The 23,208-nt window shown below is 38.8% G+C and overlaps 1 protein-coding gene across 5 annotated transcripts in view; it reads left to right on the top strand.

Annotated features, from left to right (window-relative positions):
* Positions 1–23,208, top strand: part of ACTN2 (actinin alpha 2) — an 84,146-nt gene that overhangs the window by 6,488 nt on the left and 54,450 nt on the right. For 4 of the 5 annotated variants that reach the window (XM_050315515.1, XM_050315514.1, XM_050315513.1 and 1 more), the window contains exon 1: positions 9,247–9,646. The exons of the other annotated variant lie outside the window; for it this stretch is intronic. In XM_050315515.1, coding sequence (XP_050171472.1) covers positions 9,512–9,646 — 135 coding nt within the window. In that variant the 5' untranslated portion in view covers positions 9,247–9,511. Of the gene's footprint in view, positions 1–9,246; positions 9,647–23,208 lie in introns of those variants that run through there. 5 annotated transcript variants of the gene reach the window in all.

Raw genomic sequence — 23,208 nt, 5'->3', positions numbered from 1 at the left:
AAGAATCAGGTGCTTCTGCCACTGATGCTGATACACTTCTTTTCAATAATCCTGGCGGCCAGAGACAAAACACTTGCTGCTGCAGTGCTCTCAAGTGCTGCACGGGAGAGGTTGAACTTCAAAATCTTTCTCACTTATGGTAGAATCCCTTGGGTTTGTATAACCTGCTGGTTCTCACCTGTATGGTGATATATGTGCCTGGTTTTGGTCTGTAGAGGGGCAGCGAAATATTTTAAACAATGTATGACTAATTGAAAAAAAATTTTTAAATCTGAAAAATGTGTCTGGTCTGTCTGTGTCACTGTAGCACGTTTAAAGAATCGTGTGTGTGAACTGCAACAGACAGATCTGAGATGCAAAACATGATGTTCTTTCTCGAGCAGAAGCTGTAGTGGTTTTGGAACTGCTAGGCTGCACTAGAAACCTTTAGTGCTTTTCTTAACATTGTGTATGAACTGTCTTCCAATTCAGACCCCATTTATAGTTACTTAATTTATACTTTATTTATGATTAGTGGTACTGCAGTTATCTTAAAAGAACATCGCAATCACAAATTAATTAACGGTGGACTATAGCAGAGTTAAGTTTTCCCAGCTGTTTTGCATGTATCACAATGCAGAATTTAATTGCATAGTCACAAACTACTTTTTTTTCCAGAAATTGTGCTTTGTTCAGTGTACTGCACAAGCAGTGCTCAACAGCATTATGCTTTCTCTTCTTTATTCAGTGAAGGTCTGCTGCACTCAATTTAAGCGTGTTCACAGCTACATAATTCAAGATTTTCAGCTCTGGTCATCACAGTGTTTGTACTTGTCTTCAAGTATTCCAAATCTATCTGGTATTTGATTTTCACACACTTCCTTATACTAAACAGTTTTAGTATTATTTCTGGTCTGTAGAAAGAAAACTGAGGTACATTCTTCAAACTGTACATTGCTCCGTTTTCCCATCCATTGGATAGTTTTAGGATAATAAATGCTGGTACTAAGGAAGTGTCTTTTCCCTTAAGTGCTTTACAGAGTACAATTACATACTGCATTTTTCCCCACTGAGTAAAGCTGATGATTTGAACCTTTAGACCCAGCAGAATCCTGTTTTTGTCTGGTATTTCCATCATGCATTGTTTTAAACACTCTCTCCTGCAATTAAAAGTGCAGTCTATGACCCTCCTGACTCCCACCACTGGTGCTTTAACAGTAAAAAATCAAGCCCTACAAATTTAGGGCCTGATCTTCCATATTTCATCTGTGTGCCAGGTTTACCTATGGAAGTGGTATAAGGGGGTTGCTGAGCTATGGGTAACAAGTGAAAAAGTGTTATGGGTATTCTAGAAGCACACTCATAACAACTTGGTCTGCCATAGAAAAGTCTTAAGGTATATTTGGATCCATCCATGTGAACTGCAAAATGAGCTTTCTGCTGAATGCTTTTATCAGGGGAAGATGTGTTCAGATTGTATCTACTGAACAATGAGTTTAGGAGTTTATATAAATACATGTGGAGCCTTACAGCCTTAGAGGTAGGTTCACCTTTGTTGCTGTCTCCACCTCCAGCAACTGCTGGCCACATGAACTAGAAAATTACCTAGATCCGCTTAAAAAAAACCCGTAACCTCTTGAATTTGGTTCAGTTATTAAAATTCTGAAAGATTACCACTATTCCAGATTTAACTATGGGACACAACAGAGGTCTGGATGGCCCATTAGCATAGATCTACTGCATTTATCCTATAAACTAACTAGTTTCAAAGTGAAGAAATGTTTAAATGCCCTTCTGTCCTACTCTGCTTATGCTAAACTGAATTTAAGCAGGGAGAGAGGTGAGCCAGTTAAGAAACAGAGGACTTGTGCACATTCAGAGGGATTGAAAATTATCAGGAGCCATCACCATGAGGAGGTTATTGATGGTAGATCTCAAGAGCAACTAGTCTCCTCCTGGAAAGGGTGTTGTGTAAAACGGATACTCGTTTCTCCTGACATAAGAATATGTCTGATGTTAGTGAGAAGGATCATAGTTGAAGGGAACATTGTCTTCAGAACAGGAATTGGAAAATATAGGCCTTGCTGCTTTCATGTCAGGCATGGCAGGAACGTTGCACATTTTCTCTGTGCTGGTTCTTGATACAGCTGAGTGTCAGAGTAAAGCTTTGTTTGGACAGGATGTAAAGACAGGGGTTCTGGAAAAGAAAAACTTGTGCTATACATATTGTATAAAGAACATGTTATCCCTGTTTGGCAGTAATTCAGGTTGTGCCTAACACTGCTGTATACAGGGATGAATTTACTGCTTTTACTAATTTTTGTGTTGCTCCTGTGGCATGAATATTAAGTAGCTGAGGTTCATTTTTACTGGCAATTTGTTCAACCAGGTTGCCTTCCTGAGTGAGTTTAATCTTATGGATATTAGTGGTATTACACTGGTGTATCTGGAAAGAGAAATGAGGGCATGGAGACTGCAACTGTCAAAGGTCATTCAGTCAGTCTGTACAAATGCTCAGTTTGGAACACAGCAGTGTTGGATATCCAGTGCCCATATCCTGTGCCCAATACCTCAGTGATTTCAAACCTGCCATGTCTCATCTGTGCCCCTTGGATAATTGTTGTCTGGAAACTCTGACCTAGTTGATGATATTTGTTTCTAGATAAATAAAGGCATGTTGTCTTTGCATTCCTTATCTCACCCCCACCCCCTCCCTGCTCCCTTTGGTTTTCTCATTGTGACCAAAACTATTGCTTTACTTTTTGCACCACTTTGAATAATGTGGTGCTTTTTTAGACAAAAAAGGTCACAGGCTGGCCTACTAGAGGATTTTCTTAACTGGTTGCATTCATGAAGTGTAAGTTGTATAGTCAGTTGCAGCTTTCATGTTGCCCTGGTCACACTGTTTCTTCCTTGCTTAGTATCTCTGTGTGGTAAATCTAAGCCAGCATAAAATAGGAACACAGCCAGGATTCTGAGAACACATGATTTGTGAAGGTTTCTTCAGAAGATTTGTAATAGGCCGTGCTATACCCCTAGTCCTGCCCCTTGCATTCTCGTCACTGAACCATTTTTAAAATCCTGGATCTGTCTCACCATTTTTTCCGACCTTATGCCAGCACTATTTGTAGTTTCCCCACCTGTTACTGGGTGTATTGCCTTGTAACTCACTGCATATTGCTCTACAGCTTCAGTGTGCCAACAGACTGACTAAAGTTCCGTATATAAATTACAATATACTTTTCCCAGTTTTAAATTTGCACATTTCCAATCTGTGCAAAGCATCTATCAAAGCTTCTGATATTATTTTGTCCGTGATCTGTTCTGTCTTTGTGAGTCGCACTTACCCAGATGAGGACCATTATAAACCAAAAAGGCACCCTCAAGAGGCTAGCTCAAGGGATAAGGCAGTTCAGGTGTAGTGGTTCCTTCTGAAAAACTGAATAGAAATACGTCAGAATGTGATGTCTGAGGGCTCTTCTCATTCGTGGAAGGTCTGACCTTGTGTAGCGCTGCCTGGCAGTCACCATGGCTGGAGGGTTTGCCCTGCTACATTACATCTTTCAGCACTCACACTGCAGTCTGTGATTGTTATTACGTATCACAGTACTGCCTGGTGATACTGTGGCAGAGACCAGATGTTGAATGTTTCCTGCTGCTGTCTGCCTTGAACCCTCTCTGAGAGCCGGGATCATCTGCAGTGCAGGATGCAAAGCTCCAAGTGTGGTCTACAAAGAGTAGGAACACCCCTTCAAGGGTATAAGGGGCCCTGAATGCCTGAGCAAGCCTTACATACGGGAATAATGCTAGGTATTTTTGGGTGCAGGCCACAGACAGACTGGAGAGACAAACATGGAGGTGAAGGGTGTTTGCTAGGTAAAGCACACTATAATCATGGTGGTTGTGTAGGCTCCTCAAGGCTTTTAGTCAGACAAAGCATCTGCTCCAGAGAATTTGTGTTTTAGGTGGACATTAAGTACCAAAGGGAGCACTGCTCACACTATTTCAGAGATGGGACAGTGCAGCACGACAAGCTTGTTTCTCTCTGTGAGAGTAGTCTAACAAGCCAACACTTAGCTTTTTGGGCAAACCTTATCTGAATTGACTTGCTCAAGGTCACACAAGGGCATCTTAAGCTGGCATGACCACCCCATGTCTCAGCCCCGTGATTTTCCTTCCGCACAAAGGGTTGGCAAAAGCCAGTGATGTCAGTGCAGTCAGCATTTTCTCCATACCCCTGAAGCCTAAGCTACGCTTTGGTAGTATTTGTCTGTCCCATAAATGTTTCTTGCTACACTTCATCCATGGCTGAATTTCAGGGACAGAGTAAGTCGTCTCTATATATAGCTGATGAAACACTTTGGGATCTCCTGACAATGACAGTTGTCACTATGAGGCCAGCACTGCATTTTTTTCATCTCTTTCTTAGTTTTTATTTCCAAACCTGTGATTTGAAATAATATACTTTTAAAAAGTAACTAGGTACTGTGTAGTTAATATCACCATGTATGAGTAACATGAAGAATTTTCAGAGCCAAAGTTTGTGCCTCTTGGTGAATAAATGTGGGAGGGCTAATATGCTTAGTGCCCACAGTGCTTTTCCTTAGCTCAGGCAAAGAAATTTGGTTCCCAGTTCTATACTTCTCTGCTCTCTTTCTGTTTTCTCAGTACGTGTTCATTTCAGGAATATGAAGCAAGTTTAAAGTTTATTCGTGCTACCCTTACCTAATGAATTTAATTGCCTTTTTTATTTTTCTGAACTTACAGTATAGTGTGTTTCTTACATTGAAGAAGGTAGGTTATATTTCTTGTATTACCAAAAAAAAAAAAAAAAAGGTTGTGTCTCTTGAAATCTAATAAATGATAAATACATTTTTTATAAGGCACTTCACCTTTCTGCTTAGCTTTGTCCAGGAAATATATGCATAATTTTTAACAGAATCCAACATTTTGAACCAATTTAAATTATCAATATCTTATTTAAATAATTCATATCTTTGTTGGTTAAGCTCCAAGCAGAAGTACATTTTATGTACAAGTGACAGTTATGACATGCTGTGAAAGTTAAAGGGCTTTTTGATTGCTTTTTTAAGATCCTGTTAACAATTTACACAAGAGAATAATTATTTAAATATATTTGAACTTCTTTTCTACTACCTTTCATTGACTTCTTTATTGAGAAACCATCCTACTGGTTTGTTGTTTTTTTTTTTTTTCACAAAGAAACAGACAAACAAAAAGACTATGATTAAAGACTCAATGACTGACTGAGCTCTCAAAAGGTTCTTTATCTCTCTATGTCCTGTCTGAGACAGTTTGGCAGATATGAACTATTGTGTTCCTATACAGAAGTGTTAAAACTGAAAACTAATGGTGATTATTTCCACATCAGTTGATTGTTTCATGGGCAATTATTTAAGTAGAGAAATCTGACTTATTTCTTGGTCTATATCTCACTGAGTTTGAGAAAGATCTGGTGAAATGTAGTGTTGAGCATTTTTGTTTTATTAACAAGTTGTGGTTTTAGTCTCATTCTAAGATTTTGTGAGAGAGAAGAATAAGAAGCATTTGAAGGATTGAAAGTCTGAGGAACAGTAAAAAGTGCAGAGCGAGTTCTTGAGAGAATGGTATGATGGCTTTTGACAAGTAAATGAATGTTAAATAAAAACTGTGTGAAACTTTCCATTTAATTAAAAAGAATGATCAAGATTAACTTTCTTTAGTTAGAAAAGCCCTTTGATTCTCAAGTAGCCTAATGCAAAGCATGCCAGGAGGCATTTGTGTGACCTCAGAGACCTGCTGCTCCTACTAGGAAAGCCTGTTTGGTACTCCTCATGCATGGGAAGTGATATCTGGTTGCCACAGTGTTCTCCTGGGTTAAAGGCATCATTCTTCTGGCTAGGCCCTTGCTAGCATTTATGTTAGCATGAACTACAACTGCACACCTTTTGCCAAATAAAAGATAAAAATAGTTGCCACTTCAGCTCTGCAATCTCCCTTTCTGATCTCCCTGTGCAACCTTATTTCTTTTAATTCATTTGGCAATCATGAGTATTCTTTTTATCTTACAGCGTGTTTCATTTCTACCTGAACTGTTCTTGCCATGTCAATATCCCCAATGTCTTGCCATGTCAACTTAAAACTCCCTATCCATGTAGTTTGTTGTGTTTCTTTCTTTTTTCTCTGCTTCTGACTTTTGTCCTTTCTTTCCTGCTCCGGTTACTAACCTTTGTTTTGATTGTATTTCCTTTCTTCTTAGGCACACATAGTTTGTAGCTGTGCAACTCTGCCAGATTTAGTGAGGATAGTTCTAACCTACCTCTGATGTGGGAATAAGCTGATTGAAGCAAATTGCTTTATTCATACTACTGTGCTGGGCACAGCTTTCCTTTTCTCTTGTTGAGCTGGAAGAGGCATCTTCCTTTCCACTTCAAGTTTGGCGTCAGAGTTCCATTTTGGCTCTCCTTCCACTACGGACCTCCATTCATATGCTTCTCATTACCATCTGCACAGTTAGTTTATAAAATTAAATTAAAGTAGTAAACAAAATACCAGATACTCCTCCTAAAGCTCCATCTATAAATATCTCTTCTGCCTACTCATGCTCTCTGATTAAGAGGCAGTAAGCAGTTATTTAGAGAACCTAAAACAGGTCAGATTCCATCAAGATAGGCAGGTGTTGGTTTTGGTTTTTTTTTTTTTAAGTGGGGCTATTCCATTCAGCTTTCTGTTTTATAGACAAAAAGCCCAACTTTCTCAAAATGCACACTGAAAAAGTTGAAGTCCCCTATATTATTTGATCCAAAATGGACTAATATAACCTAGCCAAAGTGGGTCTTGAAATACTTAATTTTTTTTAATCTCTCAGACTAGCTGAGTGGGACTATGGTTCTAGCTTGGAACAATTTGGTTCTAGTTTTCTTGGAACAAACATTTTTGTTTAATTTTCTTTGTTGTCAAAGTACTGTTTATGTATTTACCAAGGAAACGTGAAAAAATGAACAGTACCTTTGCAGCAGTGGCTAGGTATGCTCTGAGCAAATCCAGTTATTTTGTGAAAAAGCTTGGTAAGCTTCTTTTAGACTTCTGGAAAATTTGGCTGGACTTTCTTTGATTCCTAGAAATCTAGGCATGGATCTGACTCCAGTCTTAATCCACTGTGTGATTGGATATTCTTTGTCACCACCACAACTCAGTTTTTGTTTTGACACAGGCACCCTGGCCTGTGTTAGAGGGTGAAGGCCAACATATAAAATGTGGGTTTTAGCTAACACCTCCTTGCATGAAACCATCAGTACCTGTAAGGCTCACCTGTACTGCACAGTGGGGAAGGGTGCGGTACCCTGTGACTTCATCCACGAAGATCCCCAGACAAGGCAGTGCTGAGGAAAGGCACAAATCTGGTTGCAGTGGCTCACCTCGAATGAGGGAGTGCATGAAAGGTCACAGGTTTCATCAGTGCAGGAGAGCTCTTTGCATGGGGGACAGCTCTGAGTCAGAGCATTACAGATTTATGTGTATACTTCTAGGGCTTCTCTGACTCCTGCATTTCCTTTAGAAATTTCTTCTGTACTCTGTATGGTGAAAAAGAAGAAATGGTTTTACTGACTTCAAAGACTTAAATTATCACTTAGATGGTTGCAATTGGACTGTTGCAAACCACAGGTGACTACTGAGCCATAAAAATAAACCACACGAATTACACCAGCATACATTTAATGTGTATCGATGTGAACTATTTTGTTTTGTAATTGCAATTTGATATTGTCTGAGAGTATCCTAAGAGAACACTCATTTGCACTTGAACAAAAAAGTCTAGGCATAGCATTCACCAACATTAGTTCATTATATAGATGGAAGTGTAGCAACTTTGAGAGTGTTTGCACTGAGCAGACAAAAAGCATGTGGTTCTGACTTTGCTGCTTAGATTTGGAATTTCATTTTTGGACTGTTTATCTTACAGTATGTGCATCAGTCTTCACAAGTTCAGCTTGCTTTTGTTGCATGAAGTGTTTCAATCCTCTTCTGAATTCCAATTTGCAACCCTAGTGCTGTATTTATGAAGTTTTTTTGAGCTAGTGAGTAGGTATTTTCTGTGCATGTGTGCATGTTCTTCTACACTGCATTGTTCTTCTTTATTTTTATGGGCTAGAAGGTGACTTGACAGAAAGCAGAGCTTCAGTTAGCAATATGAAATGGAGAACACAGGCTGTAAATTATTCTGGTTATTCATCTACATTGGCTTAGAGGCCTACTATTGCCTTTACTGATAAGTTTTCCCTTGTATATGACTTTTTAATTTACGGCTTTTAAAAGTTCAGCTTTTAAAAGCGGTTTCTTTTCCTAAGTGAGGGTGGAATTGTATCCTGTGGGGACACTGCTAGCGAGGATGACCTTGGCTGATGATAGGTGCAGGTATTAATGACAAGCTACATGAAGAACATAGTAAACTTGCCAATTCCCAGAAGAAACTCTGTTACCGGGACAACTGAAATGATACGGCACGGGAGATACGGGGCATGCTTGCCAGGATGCTTGATCTCAGTGCTATCCTTTTGGATTTTGCTCTATGGAAAGCACGGGTAAATGGTTCCTGTCCCACATACGTGAAGTTACTGGTTCTACGGGCCTTTGTATGTGCTTCTTGATGCCTGCTTTTGGTTTTACTGAGAGAGTTTTCTGGACAAAAATATATACATTGCTTTTTAAAGTTGTGCTTCCGTGCTTCCTGGTTAACTCCAGACCCAATCTCCAATGGAAATTGTTTGATCTCTTGAGTGTCCTTGTCTGTGCTGGCTCCGTGTGATCCTTAATTTGAAAGTGTGAAGTGGCTCAAGGACAGATACGGACTTTCAGACAAACGATAAACTGCGCCAAACTACATTAGCAAATCACAGACGGGTCTGGAGAAGTAGAAATACATGTCAGTAGGAGGGAAAAAAAAAAAAAAAAAGACAAGTCTGTGTCAAATCGGAAGACACGACAGACAGGCAGGCAGACGAGCTCCCGGGGAGACGAGCCCCCTGCCCATCCTTGCTCTCCCGCAGCCCACCCATCGCAGGCTGCCCCGTGCGGGATCAGCACCCGCCGCATCCCACCGCCCGGAGCGGGGTCGGGAGCGGGGCCGGGAGCGGGGCCGGGATCGGGGCTGGGATCGGGGCTGGGATCGGGGCCGCCGCCCGGAGCGCCACGTGACAGCCCGGCGGGGATAATAAGCCGCAGCAATGAGCAGCCCTGGGCTTCTCCCAGGGGTCAGCCGCAGGGACCGGCAGCAGCAGCAGCCACAGAGGGAGAGAGAGAGGGACAGAGAAGGAAGGAGGGCAGGGGAGAGAGGGAAGCAAGTCACTACACGTCAGCACCTACCTGACAGTTTCAGCCTCTGCTCCCAGCAAGATTCGTCGATACTCACTCCCTGTGACCTTGGAAAAAGGAAAAAAAAGAAAGCAGACACTGCTACCTACAACCCATCAGCAAGTAAACTAAACTTAAATTGTAGTAGAAGCCTCAGCAGCTGAAGCTGATCCCCGGTAGCATGAATAGCATGAACCAGATAGAAACAAACATGCAGTACACCTATAACTATGAAGAAGATGAGTACATGACCCAAGAAGAAGAATGGGACAGGGACCTGCTCCTGGACCCAGCATGGGAGAAACAGCAAAGGAAGGTCTGAAAATAATGTGTGTTTGTCTGTGTGATTCTGTATGGAATGATGTCCTCTCTTATTTCCATGCTGTATCTGGAATTGTCAGGGCCGTACAGCAAGGGGTTCTAATAAAACATATTTTACATTATATAAAACATGTATATAATAGATAGTAGCTATGCCATATTTTGAGGAAAAAGCATTTACTTTTTTGATTCTTAGATGAAACCTGTGTCAGATGAAAATAATTTATGAGAGTCAGGAGTTTATTTTTATATTGCACTGAAAATATCCTGTCAGTACCTCTAGATTTTATGTATTAGTATTTCAGTAATTTTTAACTTAACTTCCTGGGTCCTCCTTTCAGAAAGCAGACTCTGAATTGATGTGTGTACCTGGTTGACTTTCAAAAAGAGTAAATTGCAATTATAAACAGGGAGATGAATGAGATAGTTCAAAATTGGTGTGCAACAGAACTTTGCAATATTTCTGAGAGCAGACTGAGAAATCGCTTCTGAAGTTGCGATCTTGCAAGTCAGCTCTTAGTAGAATATACTTTTCATTCCAATGGAATGATCTGACAAGGAAAATATTGCCTAGAAATATATCCAAGCTATATTTGGAAAACTGTATTTCATGATTAGGTTCCCACATGCCAGTTCACTGTCTGGGAAAAAAACAGGTCTGTAAATATATTGAAATATACTGTTGTGGAGGAAATGCTTCTTGCCTTTTAGGTGTAAGAAAAAGATTTTGCCACCAAGTACTGTCCATGTTTTTTTTCTGAACATAGGCAGAAATTATGATCCCACATCAGTCTTGTCAATGGTTTGATACATTAGTAATATTTGGATTTCTAATTTCAGAAAACTGAGTTTTAAACAGCACATGGAAAAGAGAGGTGAAATATTGTAGAGGGAAAGGTGAAATATTGTAGAGGATTTGTTACTTTCCAATTTGAAAGGTGATGCTGAAGTTACAGCTGACAGATCTGGGATTAAAAGGTTATCTGCTGGTTACAAGAATGGAAAAAAAAGGGAGGGAGAGAAAGACAGTGCTCTGCACAATAAGGTTGCATATGCATTCTGCATAGCTGAGCAGCTCACTTCAAAACCAAAGTAGAAGGTGCCAGTTTAGATCTTATGAGAGAGCCTGGCCCACTGTTGCAGTCACAGCTTCTATAAAAGTTATACTATAAATGTATAGCTGTAAAAGTAAGAGCTGTTAGAATTGTTGGGGCCAAGGGGTTTCCTTTTCCATTAAAGTTTGTAGAGCCAATATTTTCCACTCAAATTTAGCTTGGAGTCTCCCTCCTTCTGTGAGTTTGAGCTGGTTTTATTAATTTTCCTACATTCACACCTGTTTGGATCCTGCCGTGTGAGTATAGTGGGAGAAGTTTTCTAAGTTGAAGTTCACTTTTCTTGATCTACCAGCTACTGCAATTTCCTAACCAATAATTAAGTTGTACTCATCAACACTGACATTAGTTTTAATTTGACACTCTTCAGATGGTCAACTATGTTTTTCTGTTTTATAATGAGAATGGAAATTCTCAGTTATCTTAGTGCTTAAGTGCTTTAGTGATTTGAAACTGTGCAGCTCTAAGAGGTTGTGGCTACATCTGATTAGGGTTCAGTTGTCCAGTATTTCAGAGAATGCTGTTTTCAAAAAAAATTAGACAGATTACTAGATAGTCAGCACTCTAATGCAGTTTTCCTTCAATGCAGACAAATGATCAGAAGTAAAGAGAACTTGGATTAGGTAGACTTTTGAATGTTTACAGTAAGTCTCTTGACTTTTACAGAAAAGCAGGGAGGAGCTATACTACATAGAAAATTTAATGTTTCCATTTTCTGAACAGACAGCACTTCAGCTGAAAGTCGGATTTCAACATTGATAAATTAAAGCAGACTGTGCTTTACTTCCACAGAGAAGAGAGAGTGTAGCTTTGCTACTTTATGTTACCAGTTCACAGGGTTTAGTTTTAATGTTAACTGAAACCATATTTAAAAAAAAATTAGGAGTGGGGATCCTTATTCCTTGTCTTGGAAAGGAGTCTGAATTATTATTACATGAAAAGTACTTGCATAATAAAAGGGTTGGATAAACCTTGTAAAATTTCAAGGCTTCTACCTTTCCTAATTCACGCTAAGACAGTTGCAGAAAATGCTTTCTTAATTTGCTTATTTATTAGGAGAAAATTGCAGGTATATGGGCACAGATCTTTGTTCTAACTGGTAATATAATACTGAAAAATGATCTCAGTGGAGCCCTGGCAGTTGGCAGCATATATTTTCTATTAGGCAGTCTTGGAACAAACCAAAAATAAATGCCATTGTTTCTATTGTGGACTGCCCTCTCCAGACTTGCCATTTCAGTGATATGCCTGGTATGAAATCTGTCAACAGATGCTGGTAACACATGATGACGTCCATAGGATTACAATGGATGTGACGCCTAATTATAACCATGGTTCATGGAGTATTATGGTCTGCTGTAATCCAGGCTCCTTGGTGGTCACAGATGTCCAAAAAATATGAAGTACACTACAAGAAAGAAAGATGAGTTGTAGTTTAGCTCTGTCTGTCTGAATGTGAGCAACAGTTCAAATGCTTTAGTTGAGGTAACATTTAGCCTGTGTCAACTCAGGAAATCAAGAAAATACAACAAATTCAACCATTTCCTGCATTAGACACTATTGGCAAAAACTTAAACAGCATCATGTGATTGGGCATTTCCAGCAACAACTTTAAAGAAAGACTAAATAACAAAAAAAAATTAAAATTGCATTTTGAATGGACATCCTGTCTATAGTAGAAACTAATTAGAGAACTATGGCCTTGGAACCTGTAGATGGGTACCATGAGATTGGGAATTTTTGAAGTCTGCTCCTTGACCCAGTACACTTCCACTGCCCACATGCACCTAAACAGCAGCTGAAAGATCTACGAGAGTGGCCCCTTGTTTCTTCAGTACTACACAGAAATAAAATAAAATATTGGAAGTACTTTGGGAAAAGTCTGTCCAGAGGGGGTGGGATTCTCTTCTTCATTCTGCCCCGTGACCCTAGACAAGGTCAGCTCACCTCAGACCTCGTTTTTCCCACTGATAAAAGAAGAGGCCAGAAGTGGTTTGTTCTATGGTCTGTCAGACTAGAGATCAGTTATCTTTCAGTCCCTACCCTGCTGGACTGGGGTGTTAACAAAAATCATACTAGCTTATAGTGGAAGACTTAAAACATGGTTTCTCTTTTCTCCATAATAAATGTATTTCTCCATAATAAATATATTTCTTATATTTCTTAAGCTTCCAAAAAAAAGTTCAACAAATTCCACAAACCTATTTCACTACCTAAATCTCAGTATAACTGAAAGGGACATAGGGAAATGCACAGGAAAACCAAGCTTAGGAAACAAAGCACAGCAATGCTACTCAAAATGTGCACATACTGTATTTTTGCAATGTTTGATCTGCCAACACTGCTTAGTCAGCCAGGTGTTCAACAGCACTTTCTTGCTTGTAACTTCTGCTATAAATAATTATAGGAGTGAGTGTGCTTTTTTAAACTTTGACATGAAAGGTGCTTTGTCGGATTTCCAAGGAGGACTGTGAAACAAATGTTATCCCTTCTTCAGGGTAGTTGTATTCTAAGACATTAAATTGGCTTCACATATTTAATATGTGCCTTCTGCAGTCATTCAAATGTGTTCTGACATTATTGCATCAACATATGTAAAGAAAGAACTGGGAACATGTTCCTTGCCTTACTGATGTTATTATATGAGGATGATCTTATTCTAGGTTGCTGTATGGCCCTGGTACTGCCATTTTTTTATGCAGAAAGGTTTTAATATAGGTGTCAATGTAATTTCTGACAATTTTGATGGTTTTTTTACGTGGATAGAATAAAGAAGAAGATTTAGAATATTTATTTACCATGATATTGCCCTCTTTGTGAATGCAAATCTTGATAACACTGAACATTGTCCATGAGTGAGGACTTCAGAAAAGATTCTCAACGAAAGAAGCTGTATCTTTCCAGTCTTCAGAAGTACATATCAGATTACATTTTCAGTGTGACCTGTAAGGATTTATCTGTGTTACCTCCTTTGGCTGGTAATACAACTCCTGTTGTCCTTGCAAATTAAAAAAATGCATTTGGAAGACACATGTATGGCGAATTATTTGGAAGAAGGTATCAGGACTATGAATGATGGGCACCATCCTTATTTTTCTGGTGTTGCTGCAACTTCATTAAGTTCAGCAGATTTGAGAGGTTCATTGCAGCCTGAAAGAGAAATTGACCTTGTGTTCAGTCTGACTTCAGTGTCTATAAATAGAGTTAGACTCAGTGTCCCGGATTTACGCTGAAGTTTTCCTGGTCTTCTGTGGATGGAATCTAAATTGATTTCTTATCAGAAACCTCTTCCTATAAGAGTTCTACTGGTGTGTGAGAAGGCAGATGTAGTGGAAGGAAACAGCTTTGTTCTTCAATGGAGGAGAGAAATAAGCAAGCCTCAATGAATGAAAAAGAAATGTAAGGCAGGAAAAGGTTGGCAGGAGAGGCTGAATGCCACCAGCAAAATTCAGTCCTGTAGAACCACTTCTCATGGATTTACAGACTCAGATTGAAATAATTGTTGTAGAGACTGTAACACTATCTGCAATGTGTACAGGGAATTCCAGCTTAGGTCTTCCTCTTTTACTGAGGTTGTCTGGAAATAAAATTGGCTTGGGTTTGGTGTTTGGTGTGGTTTTTTTTTTTTTTAAACCATGCAAAATTCTATCCTTTAATAGTGAACCTTGACATTAGGCTCCATTGCAGACACAAAAACCATCCACTGCTAGAGGGTTTTTAATGAGGTGACACTTTTTACCCACTTGGAATACCAGTGGGATTGTTGAGAAGGCACACAGATTCCCCTGTGCAAGTGAGCAGCATGAACAGGGTCTGGATGTGAGTGTAGGAGGTGTGGGGGAAGGAAAAGGTACACTCCTTTCTAAGAGAGTATGAACCTTCAGAGTACTTATTCCTAGTACTTACCTGTTAACTACTGGATATTTCTTATAAAGGTGAGGGTACTGAGTTGAGTAGCTTTAGGACTAGTTTCAGGAGGGGATTTATTATACCAGGAGGAAAATCATCCAGAGTCAAAAATGGAATGTTAATGGGAAAACCATGTGCTATGATAACATATGCTATATCATGTGATGAGTCCTACACTTCAATTCTCTCCCTCCCTTACTTTTTATACAGATAATCAGGATGGTGTAGGTGTCTTGGAAATTCTGTTGGTTGAAATGCAAGATTTTCTAGTAGTACTAATAATTAAGAGAGCAAAAAATTTCACCTTTTTTAGACTTCTTTTTTTTCTGGTATTCAGCCAAGTACTTGGCTGCCTCCTATAGAATAGCAATGTCTTGCCAAATGATACAGGCCACTATAGATGCAGAGTGCACCTTAATGTAACATGAAGTTTCAGCACTCCAAGGCCAAATGCTCCTCCAGGTGCATCAAGAATTTTCTTTTCAAACAGTGGATGCCAAAAACTCAAGTATTAAGAACACACGTAGAGCATCTCTTGTTTTCTTTTAAATCCTGGGTGCTCTTCAAGTGACAATCTCAGTGGTAAATGGCTCTGTATGAGGTCCAGCTCAGAACCTGGCACTCAGTGGATGAACTTAATTTTTTTTTTCTGTAACAGCATGTCTTGATTTTTCAGGATATACTTTAACTGTCCCAAGTATTAGACACTGATGCAACAGAAGGCCATAGAGTTGCAGTTTCTCTTACCCTATGAAGAGTTGCCATGAGGGCAGAAGGAGTCTCTGTAGAAATATGGGTTGTGTTTATGGCTTGTTCTGTACAATTGGCCTCTTTGAGATTAGTGCTTGTTAAAATAGCAACATGTTAAATTCCTCTTGCTGATGTTACTTGCATGGAATGGTGCTTGAGAGGAGCATGCTGAAAGGATAGTGAAACGATCATATTTTGTCAGTGTGCTTCATATTTTGTCCTGGAAGCTGTTAGTTTTGTGTGCAGCACTGTGGTGCTGGTATGTGAAGGAAAATTCAAAGAAAAGTGTTATGAAATTCATTTTACTAGAAATTATTAGGTACATAGTTTGTTTGAATGGGAAGGTTTGCTTTGCCAATACTAAGCACGAGAAATCAATATATTACTCAATATTATGTTTTCTCTTTAAACTCGAATGGACCTCTCAGTGTTGACCTGTTCCAGGCTCTGTATGCTTTTATTAAGTATTGTCAAATTGATAACTCCTACAGTCTCAATTCAACTGTTAATTAACCCCCAGACATCTGCCAGGAACAGAACCGTATGATTACGGAAATAAATTATAAGAACCATTTTGTAATGGGAAGCAAAGGCTACCTCCTACCTTCATGCATAGGTACACACCACAGCCTCCCCATAAATTTGTATAGTAAAATGTTTGCCTGCAGGTATGCTGATCCAATTAGTAAGACAATAAGGATTGGAAGAAAGTATGGATCTAAGTGGGTTTCCATAAGCTGCAACCAAGGTGATTAAGAGCTAAAGAAAAGCTGTGTGTGTTAAGCAGTGGACTTTGCTATAACCTCTTGTGGGTGGGATGTCTGCATCTTGCTTGAATCTCTGTTTGGGTCACTGGAGTGCTGAAGAGAGAGGCATGGAAGGTGTGTGCTGGGAAGACCTTTGAGGATTTTCAGTGCTGAGACTGCACTAAATTGGGAATCCACGCTCATGCAATTGGTAGTCCTGTGCAAGCAAAAGGAGGACTGAGGTATATTCTATAAACTAATGAATCTCAGTAAGAAAATATCATGATTATGCCATCAGTATCCAAATCAAACTAAAACAGCTCTGCAAGATGAGTTTTGACTGCTGTTTGCCAATGGGGTAACAGTTCAAAATGTTTCATCAAAGCTCTTCCATCCTCTTACAAGTAAGACAAAAGGAGTTTCATCATTATGATGGAAGAATCAGATATCAAAAGCCTAACATAAATTTATCACTGTTGCATAACTTATTATCTATTTAATGATTTTTAGTTTAGGTAGTAATTTCTGTATTGCACTATACAGTTCTACTGAATTAACTTCAGTGAGACTGAACATCAGGATTTTCTTTAGTTCTGAATATCTATCTAGATAGATATTGGTAGTATTTTAGAAGTTGTACTGCAGGCCCTGCTCACAGAAAAATGCATTGGATTTGTAGCTGGAATGCAGGTGGACATGATGCAGGGAGAAACATATCAGTGAAATAGAATTAGATGGGAATTTGTGCTGCTTAGCTTCATCCCAAATAAAAAAAAAAATCCCTCCTGTGTGTTATTTTATATCCTTGAAAGCAAACAAATATAAAAATGCTTACACAGTTGGCAAAGCTGAGTTGGTTTAGATGGCTTTACTACCAAGCATAATTTCTTCTGAGCTGTAATTGTTGGGATAAACAGTTTGTCACTGATGTGGTATTCCTTTACTGTGAGCAGGGAAAAGTTGCTGACTCTTGAGTCAATATGACTTTTATGGCTATGCCTTCTTTACTGTCAGCTGATACCACAAGGAGAATGGATTCACATCAAGCACTCCATTTTTTCCTAAAATAAATTTCATTCCTAGTAGTTTGGGGTGATTTTCAAATCTTCATTGTTTGAAGAACATCGTTTCATGAAATGCTGCGATATAGATTTGAGGCATTTGTTCTTCTATCACTGGATTTGTTAGTTTTAAATATGCCTCAGGTTGAGAGACTTGATGCATAAATGTTATCATAACTAAACAGGTCCTATACAATGCTGTATTTCTACATAAAATTGGACATGTATTTAAAGATAGAAGTTATATCTTTCCACATCATTTAACGAGCAAACACAATGTTATGATCACCCTCTGTGTCTGTTTCTGTACCAAGTCTGTAGTAGCTCTTCCTGCTGGCAGCACAAGGAACACTTCAGTACAGATCAAGACAGCATGGTCCTAGTAATCCTTGAACTACTGGTGTGAAAGGATTACAGGGCAGGTGTTGCTGCTTTGCAGGAGCAGAGCATCTGCAGAGACAGAGAGAAAGGCAAAAGACTTTGAAGTGCAATGATCTCTGTTTGTGAAAGTGTCCTACTTGAAATGGTAGCTTGTGGAAATATACTTCGTGCTTTTGAAGGCTTGTCCAGAGGGAAGCAGGTGACAGTTGTCTGGCTGATTTTTAGTTAATTTGTATATTTGGACCTAAAATTTCTGTGTGTGCACAGTGAGAAAATCAATCCTAAATCTGTCCTAAATGAAAGAATGGACGCTATTGCTCCTATGACTGGTCCCAGTTTTCCGTGCTTTGAGTTATGAGGGCACATTGCTTTGTTCGTGTCTGTCTCCAAAGCAGTGATTGTAACACCTATGTTGCTGGCTTTACAGATGGAAATGAAAAGAGTTTACTGCCCTTGATATGAATAAGATGTTCCATTTATTTCAAATGCTTTCTTCCAGCTGTTTTAACTGCCAGAATTCCTTCAACTTTAAATCTGATGTTTATTCTTATTTCTCTTCAAAAACCTGTAAGTTAAAGAAGTCCAGCCAAACATTACTTTGATAACTTGCAGAACCCGATTTAGAGCAGACAGCTTCTAATCTTAACTACCCCCCCAGAAGAGCCTTGCTCACCCCCACTACCATACCAGGAGTCCGTGGAAAGTGACTACCTTCGTCTAAAATTAGTATCTGTGATTATTCCTTAAGCATCTAAGGAAACACTCATATTTTTTATAGGTGTTGAACACCCAGGCATTTCCACTGACGTCAGGAGAAACTTCTGTCTGTTCTGCACCTTTGAAAATCAGCTTGCTCTTTTGGCACTCACAGAAAGGCTTAACCATCTAGCATTAGATGTTGGGTTTTTTTTTTTAACCTCCGTTTCATATTTAATCTTGGCACCGGTGTAGCTTTTCACTGCTGCAAGACTTAAGACATTGCACTTTTGAATGTGAAGAGAACTAGTACCCAGCTGCATTAAATACAAATTAAAAAAAAAAGGCAAAAAAACCCCAAACCCCCGACCATAAATGACTTTGTAGCTCTGGCGTATTATTTCACCTAGAGGAGTTTCTTTGGGCTATAAAAACACTCTGTAATCCAAGCTCATCTCCAGCTGTACTCTGGAGGGTAGTTCTTTGTCAGAGGAGCTGACCACCTTTGATTCTACTACTATCCACAGACTTCCAGTCCCCTTCATTTGCCGGTACAATGATCTTCTGCTGTTTACCAGGTCACTGAAGAAACTTGAGGCAACTCTCCCTCTTCATACTGCTTCTAAATTCCTAAGTCATTTCAGTAATGTAGTTTGCAGTGCAGCCCCACAAGCAGCTATATCTGCACATGCACATATTATGTACAATGCACTTATCATTCATCTGGCATTAATATTTAAAGACAAGCAAAACACCATACATGAGGCTGAAGTTGGCTTACTTTCCATGACAGAGCACAGGTCCCAGCATGTCTCCTGTTGAGAAATACGCTATAAATAGAGAACGGTGTGTTTAATTGATGAAGCAGCTTATTTATCACAAACACTGTACTGTCTGAAACACTGATGTTTATGCCTTTAGCAGTTCCAGTCATCATTGTTTGTTTACCCAACTTTTCTTAGTTAGGTGCTTTAGAACAGGCTACTTAGTTAAATTTCTAATTCATATATAATCAAGCCATCTAAAGATCCTGAGCAGCGCTTTGCTCTTTATTCTGTTTTTATGAAAAGCTCAGTAATTTAGGAACCTAAACCTCACTAAAATTTATTTAGAAACACTGACATTTTTCTGAATTTTCTGAAAGACTGCTGGCTTATAGGATATTTTATAGCTAATGCCTCATAAAAAAAATCAACCCAGTATGTTACAGTGGTATCTTATACTGCAGAAATTAGAAAATTCTTAAAAAAACAGATTCTTAAAACAAGCGTGAAATAAAAATTGAAATTTTTTTAAGTCATCAGTTACAATCGTAAAGAAATTCACATGGGCAGATTATATGCTTTGTGCATTGAGAAATATTGCATTGAATAAGCCGGCATATATGCCACAGAGGAGCTTTTGTTGTGTAATAGGGAATTAATGTATGAGGTTTTCCTTTCTCTGTAAGAGTTTCATCTGAAACTGCAGTTTAGATAACAAGTGAAACCAGACTCAGTTATCTTCAAATGTACTACATAAGAGACTGCAAAGACAACATTGACTGTGTAAATATCTTGGAGTCTGACTATTGACATATTTTTCCCATCATTTATTGGTGTCAGGCACTTAAAGAGGCGTGTGTTGGTGAGTGTAGAATTGAAAAAACCCTTTCAATATCTGTCAGAAGACCTTCTTTTCTGATTATAGAAGTACTTTAAAGAATGTTGCTAAATTGGATAGGAAGATAGTTTTATCCCACTGTGATTGACTATATTGACCAATTTATAATGGATTTACTTACTCACTTGGCAATGTAGTACATCATTATTGGATAAAGATAGCATGGTGAAGAAAATCAACAGAGAAAGCAAGGGAAAGACATTTGGAAATCCAGTCAACTAAATCCTGGATTAGCCTACTTTAATTAATCCTTCTATTTCCAGAGGGCATACCTTTAGTTCCTTCCATACTCAATACATGCAATGTGTGAATGTTTCTTTCATCTCACCCTAAATAGTATTTGGTTGTTAAAATTTGTATCTCTGAAACAAAACTGTTAGCCAACACTATCTGTGATAGTTCATGAGCTTTTGGGAAACCAGGAGGAGCACTGTAGGGTACAGCTGGTGGAAGAAGGACCTGAGACTGGAAATAATAGAAGACCTCCCAAATATCACTTTGCTCAAAAGTGATCCAGAAAGCACCAGAATGCAAATAGGTCTCGGTTCCATTAACTGAGTATGCCTTCAAAAGTATTGGGAGGTGTCTACTTTTGTCCACCCAAGATCTGTATCTAAAAATCTTGTAGAGAGCAAGAGAGAGGGTGCATGAAAAAGAGATATTTGGGAGCATGCCTCAGTACATTGGACTTGGCAGCAGAACCTACACACTTCATGCTCTGCAAGCTCTCTGCTTAGGTTCCTAGTGTCATACTTGATTGGTTGAGGAGAGGTATTTGGACAGCACTTTAAGATGTGAATATATACCTCTGTATAAATGCAAAGATGCAGTCTTTATTACATGGGTGACAGAGTCCATTAAAACTTCTATAAGAATGTGTACAACATTTCTTTGATGCACTCAACTTTTTGCAAATCTATTTTAGTGCAAATCTATTTAGTGGCAAATCTATTTTAATGCCCTGACAACTGGGTGTGAACTAATTTATTTGCAGATATGCACTGTAAGGTTCTGTGGTGTAAAGTGACCAGGAATGCTGTGTAAGATATTAGTTGCTGTAGCCATACTACCTCAGGTTGTAATATCAGGCTTTCTTGTTTTTATGGGGTACTTGCAAGCTCTGCAAAGTGCAGTGTATTGGAGCAGAGAGTATTTGGTTAGTGTGCTCTAAAGTTAGCTTACCCTATTAGAGGAAAATAGTGTTGTGCCATGCAAATAGCTGGCAGTCCTCAGAGGTCCAGGCTGGATGCTGTAACATTCCCAGTCATGCTGTGTAGGAGTACTGTGGTTCTGTCAGAAAGGCACAGGTCCTTCTATTTCTGCAGATTTCAGTAGGAGGCATTCTGAAGAGCAAAATTGGCATGTATTGCAGTGTTGCATGTATAAAAAAATAGTAAATCCATGCTCTGTTAATTGTTGAATTATTAAATGCTAGAAACAAGGTGGCCTATTGAAAGAGATCAACATACATTTTTCCTTTGAGGGAAATACAAAATGAACATCTGAGAAGAAAAGAAAGCAAAAGCCATTGACCAAAACCGGATTATTCAAAACTTTACATTTGTGTTGCTCCTTTCATTCCTTTTTTGTTTATATTTTATTTTCTTTTTAAAGCTTTACTCCCATTTAAGAATTGTGTTCTGAATATGCTTGATTCATAGATAATTTTTTCACCAATATTTGTTTTTTGAGGATTGTGAAATAAATGCTACAGTATTTTTAACTTTGCAAAACATACATTTGACTGTAAAATACAGTCAATTGTAGAGATTAACAAAGCCCTTCTAATACTGCATTTAGAGCTCTCAGTCCATGGGACATATTTATATATTTATATTTCATCTCTACTGTGGGATAATGATTTGGAACATACAAAGAGGTTTTATATCTTGAAAGAAGCTGTACAAAAGGCTGTGGAAGAGCGAAAACTCAAATATTGAGCCATTACTCACTGTCTGTCTTTTCACTCTGATTAGAGAACGTAATTTAATATGGGGGCTATTGTAACTCGGAAATTTTTTAGTAATTTGAGAACTTTCTTTACTTCACAGATTATACCTTCATTTACCATTCTCTAGTGCTAATCTTGTACATTGAGAATGTGCATTGAGTAATGGTATGTAGGGCAAAAAATCAAGAGGTATTAATTCTGTTATGACACGGTATTATTAACATACCTCTTGTTTTACATAAAAGGCAAAGAGAGTAGAGTCATCAAAAACTGTAAATGGTGTCATGAATACTGTTACTGAAGTAGGAGGGAAAACAAACAGGTAAGATCGTTGCAAACAGCAAGACCTTGCTCCCCATTACTCATCTAGCTGGGTTGAATTATCCAGGGCTGCCATAATACAGCTGGATGTGCACGTTTAGACAAAGGATTCTCATAGTGTATTGCCTGAATGCTGTTTATGACCACCTTTTTTCAAGGATTCATGCACAAGATGTGAATGAACAAACTGCAAAAATAGTCATTCACACCCAAGAGAAAGCTGACTTGCAAACCCCTGACTTTTGTCACTGCCTAGCAAGGTGGTGACATTATTAATTAAAAGACTCAGTGTTGCAAAGCCTTCTGAGTGGAATATTCTAATAGTTCCTACACCTCAGATCATGATGAAAGATAACCTTGTACTGAAGATGGACTTTTAATTTATTGGTTGGGAATGGGTGGCTGATGGGAACCTTTCACTTTTAGGTCACTGTTTTGAACCCAGGCCAGGTGAATAAGTGACAAGGTTGCTAACACATGCAGACTGTTTGGTAATATCTATGAGGTGAGTTGTACACTCAGTTTAGCTCTCGGGAGGACAGGTGTCCCCATCACTTAAACCACCAGAAATGGAAGCTTCATTGGTGGTGCCCAAAACTGACCTTATTAGTGAGAGGTAGGGACAGTGACTTTTCATCCTAGGGGTGAAAGCTAAAAAAATTCCTGTATGTGAAAATGCTTTCTCAGATTTCCTCTGTGGGGTTACTCACAGTCATTGCTATTCTTAACAGTTCCCTGAGCTACTTCTTTCTCCATACTGGAGAGGCTGGCACATTTCAAAATTCACTAAGCATTTAAGGAGGGCAGGATAACTAGCATGTAACTATATTTACAGTAATAGGTAACTGGTTTATACTAAAAAGCTAGATTTGTTTTTCAAAACTTTAGGTGACAGAGAACAGATGCTGAAGATATTGGTAGTTTTGTGTTGTTTTCCATCTGTTCACAGTAGGTTCAGGTTTTGACTC

This window comes from Myiozetetes cayanensis, unplaced genomic scaffold (genome assembly GCF_022539395.1).
Source record: "Myiozetetes cayanensis isolate MyiCay16 unplaced genomic scaffold, myiCay2020 scf2-11, whole genome shotgun sequence".
NCBI classification, from domain to species: Eukaryota; Metazoa; Chordata; class Aves; order Passeriformes; family Tyrannidae; genus Myiozetetes; species Myiozetetes cayanensis.
This window is presented reverse-complemented; position numbering and strand designations above follow the sequence as displayed.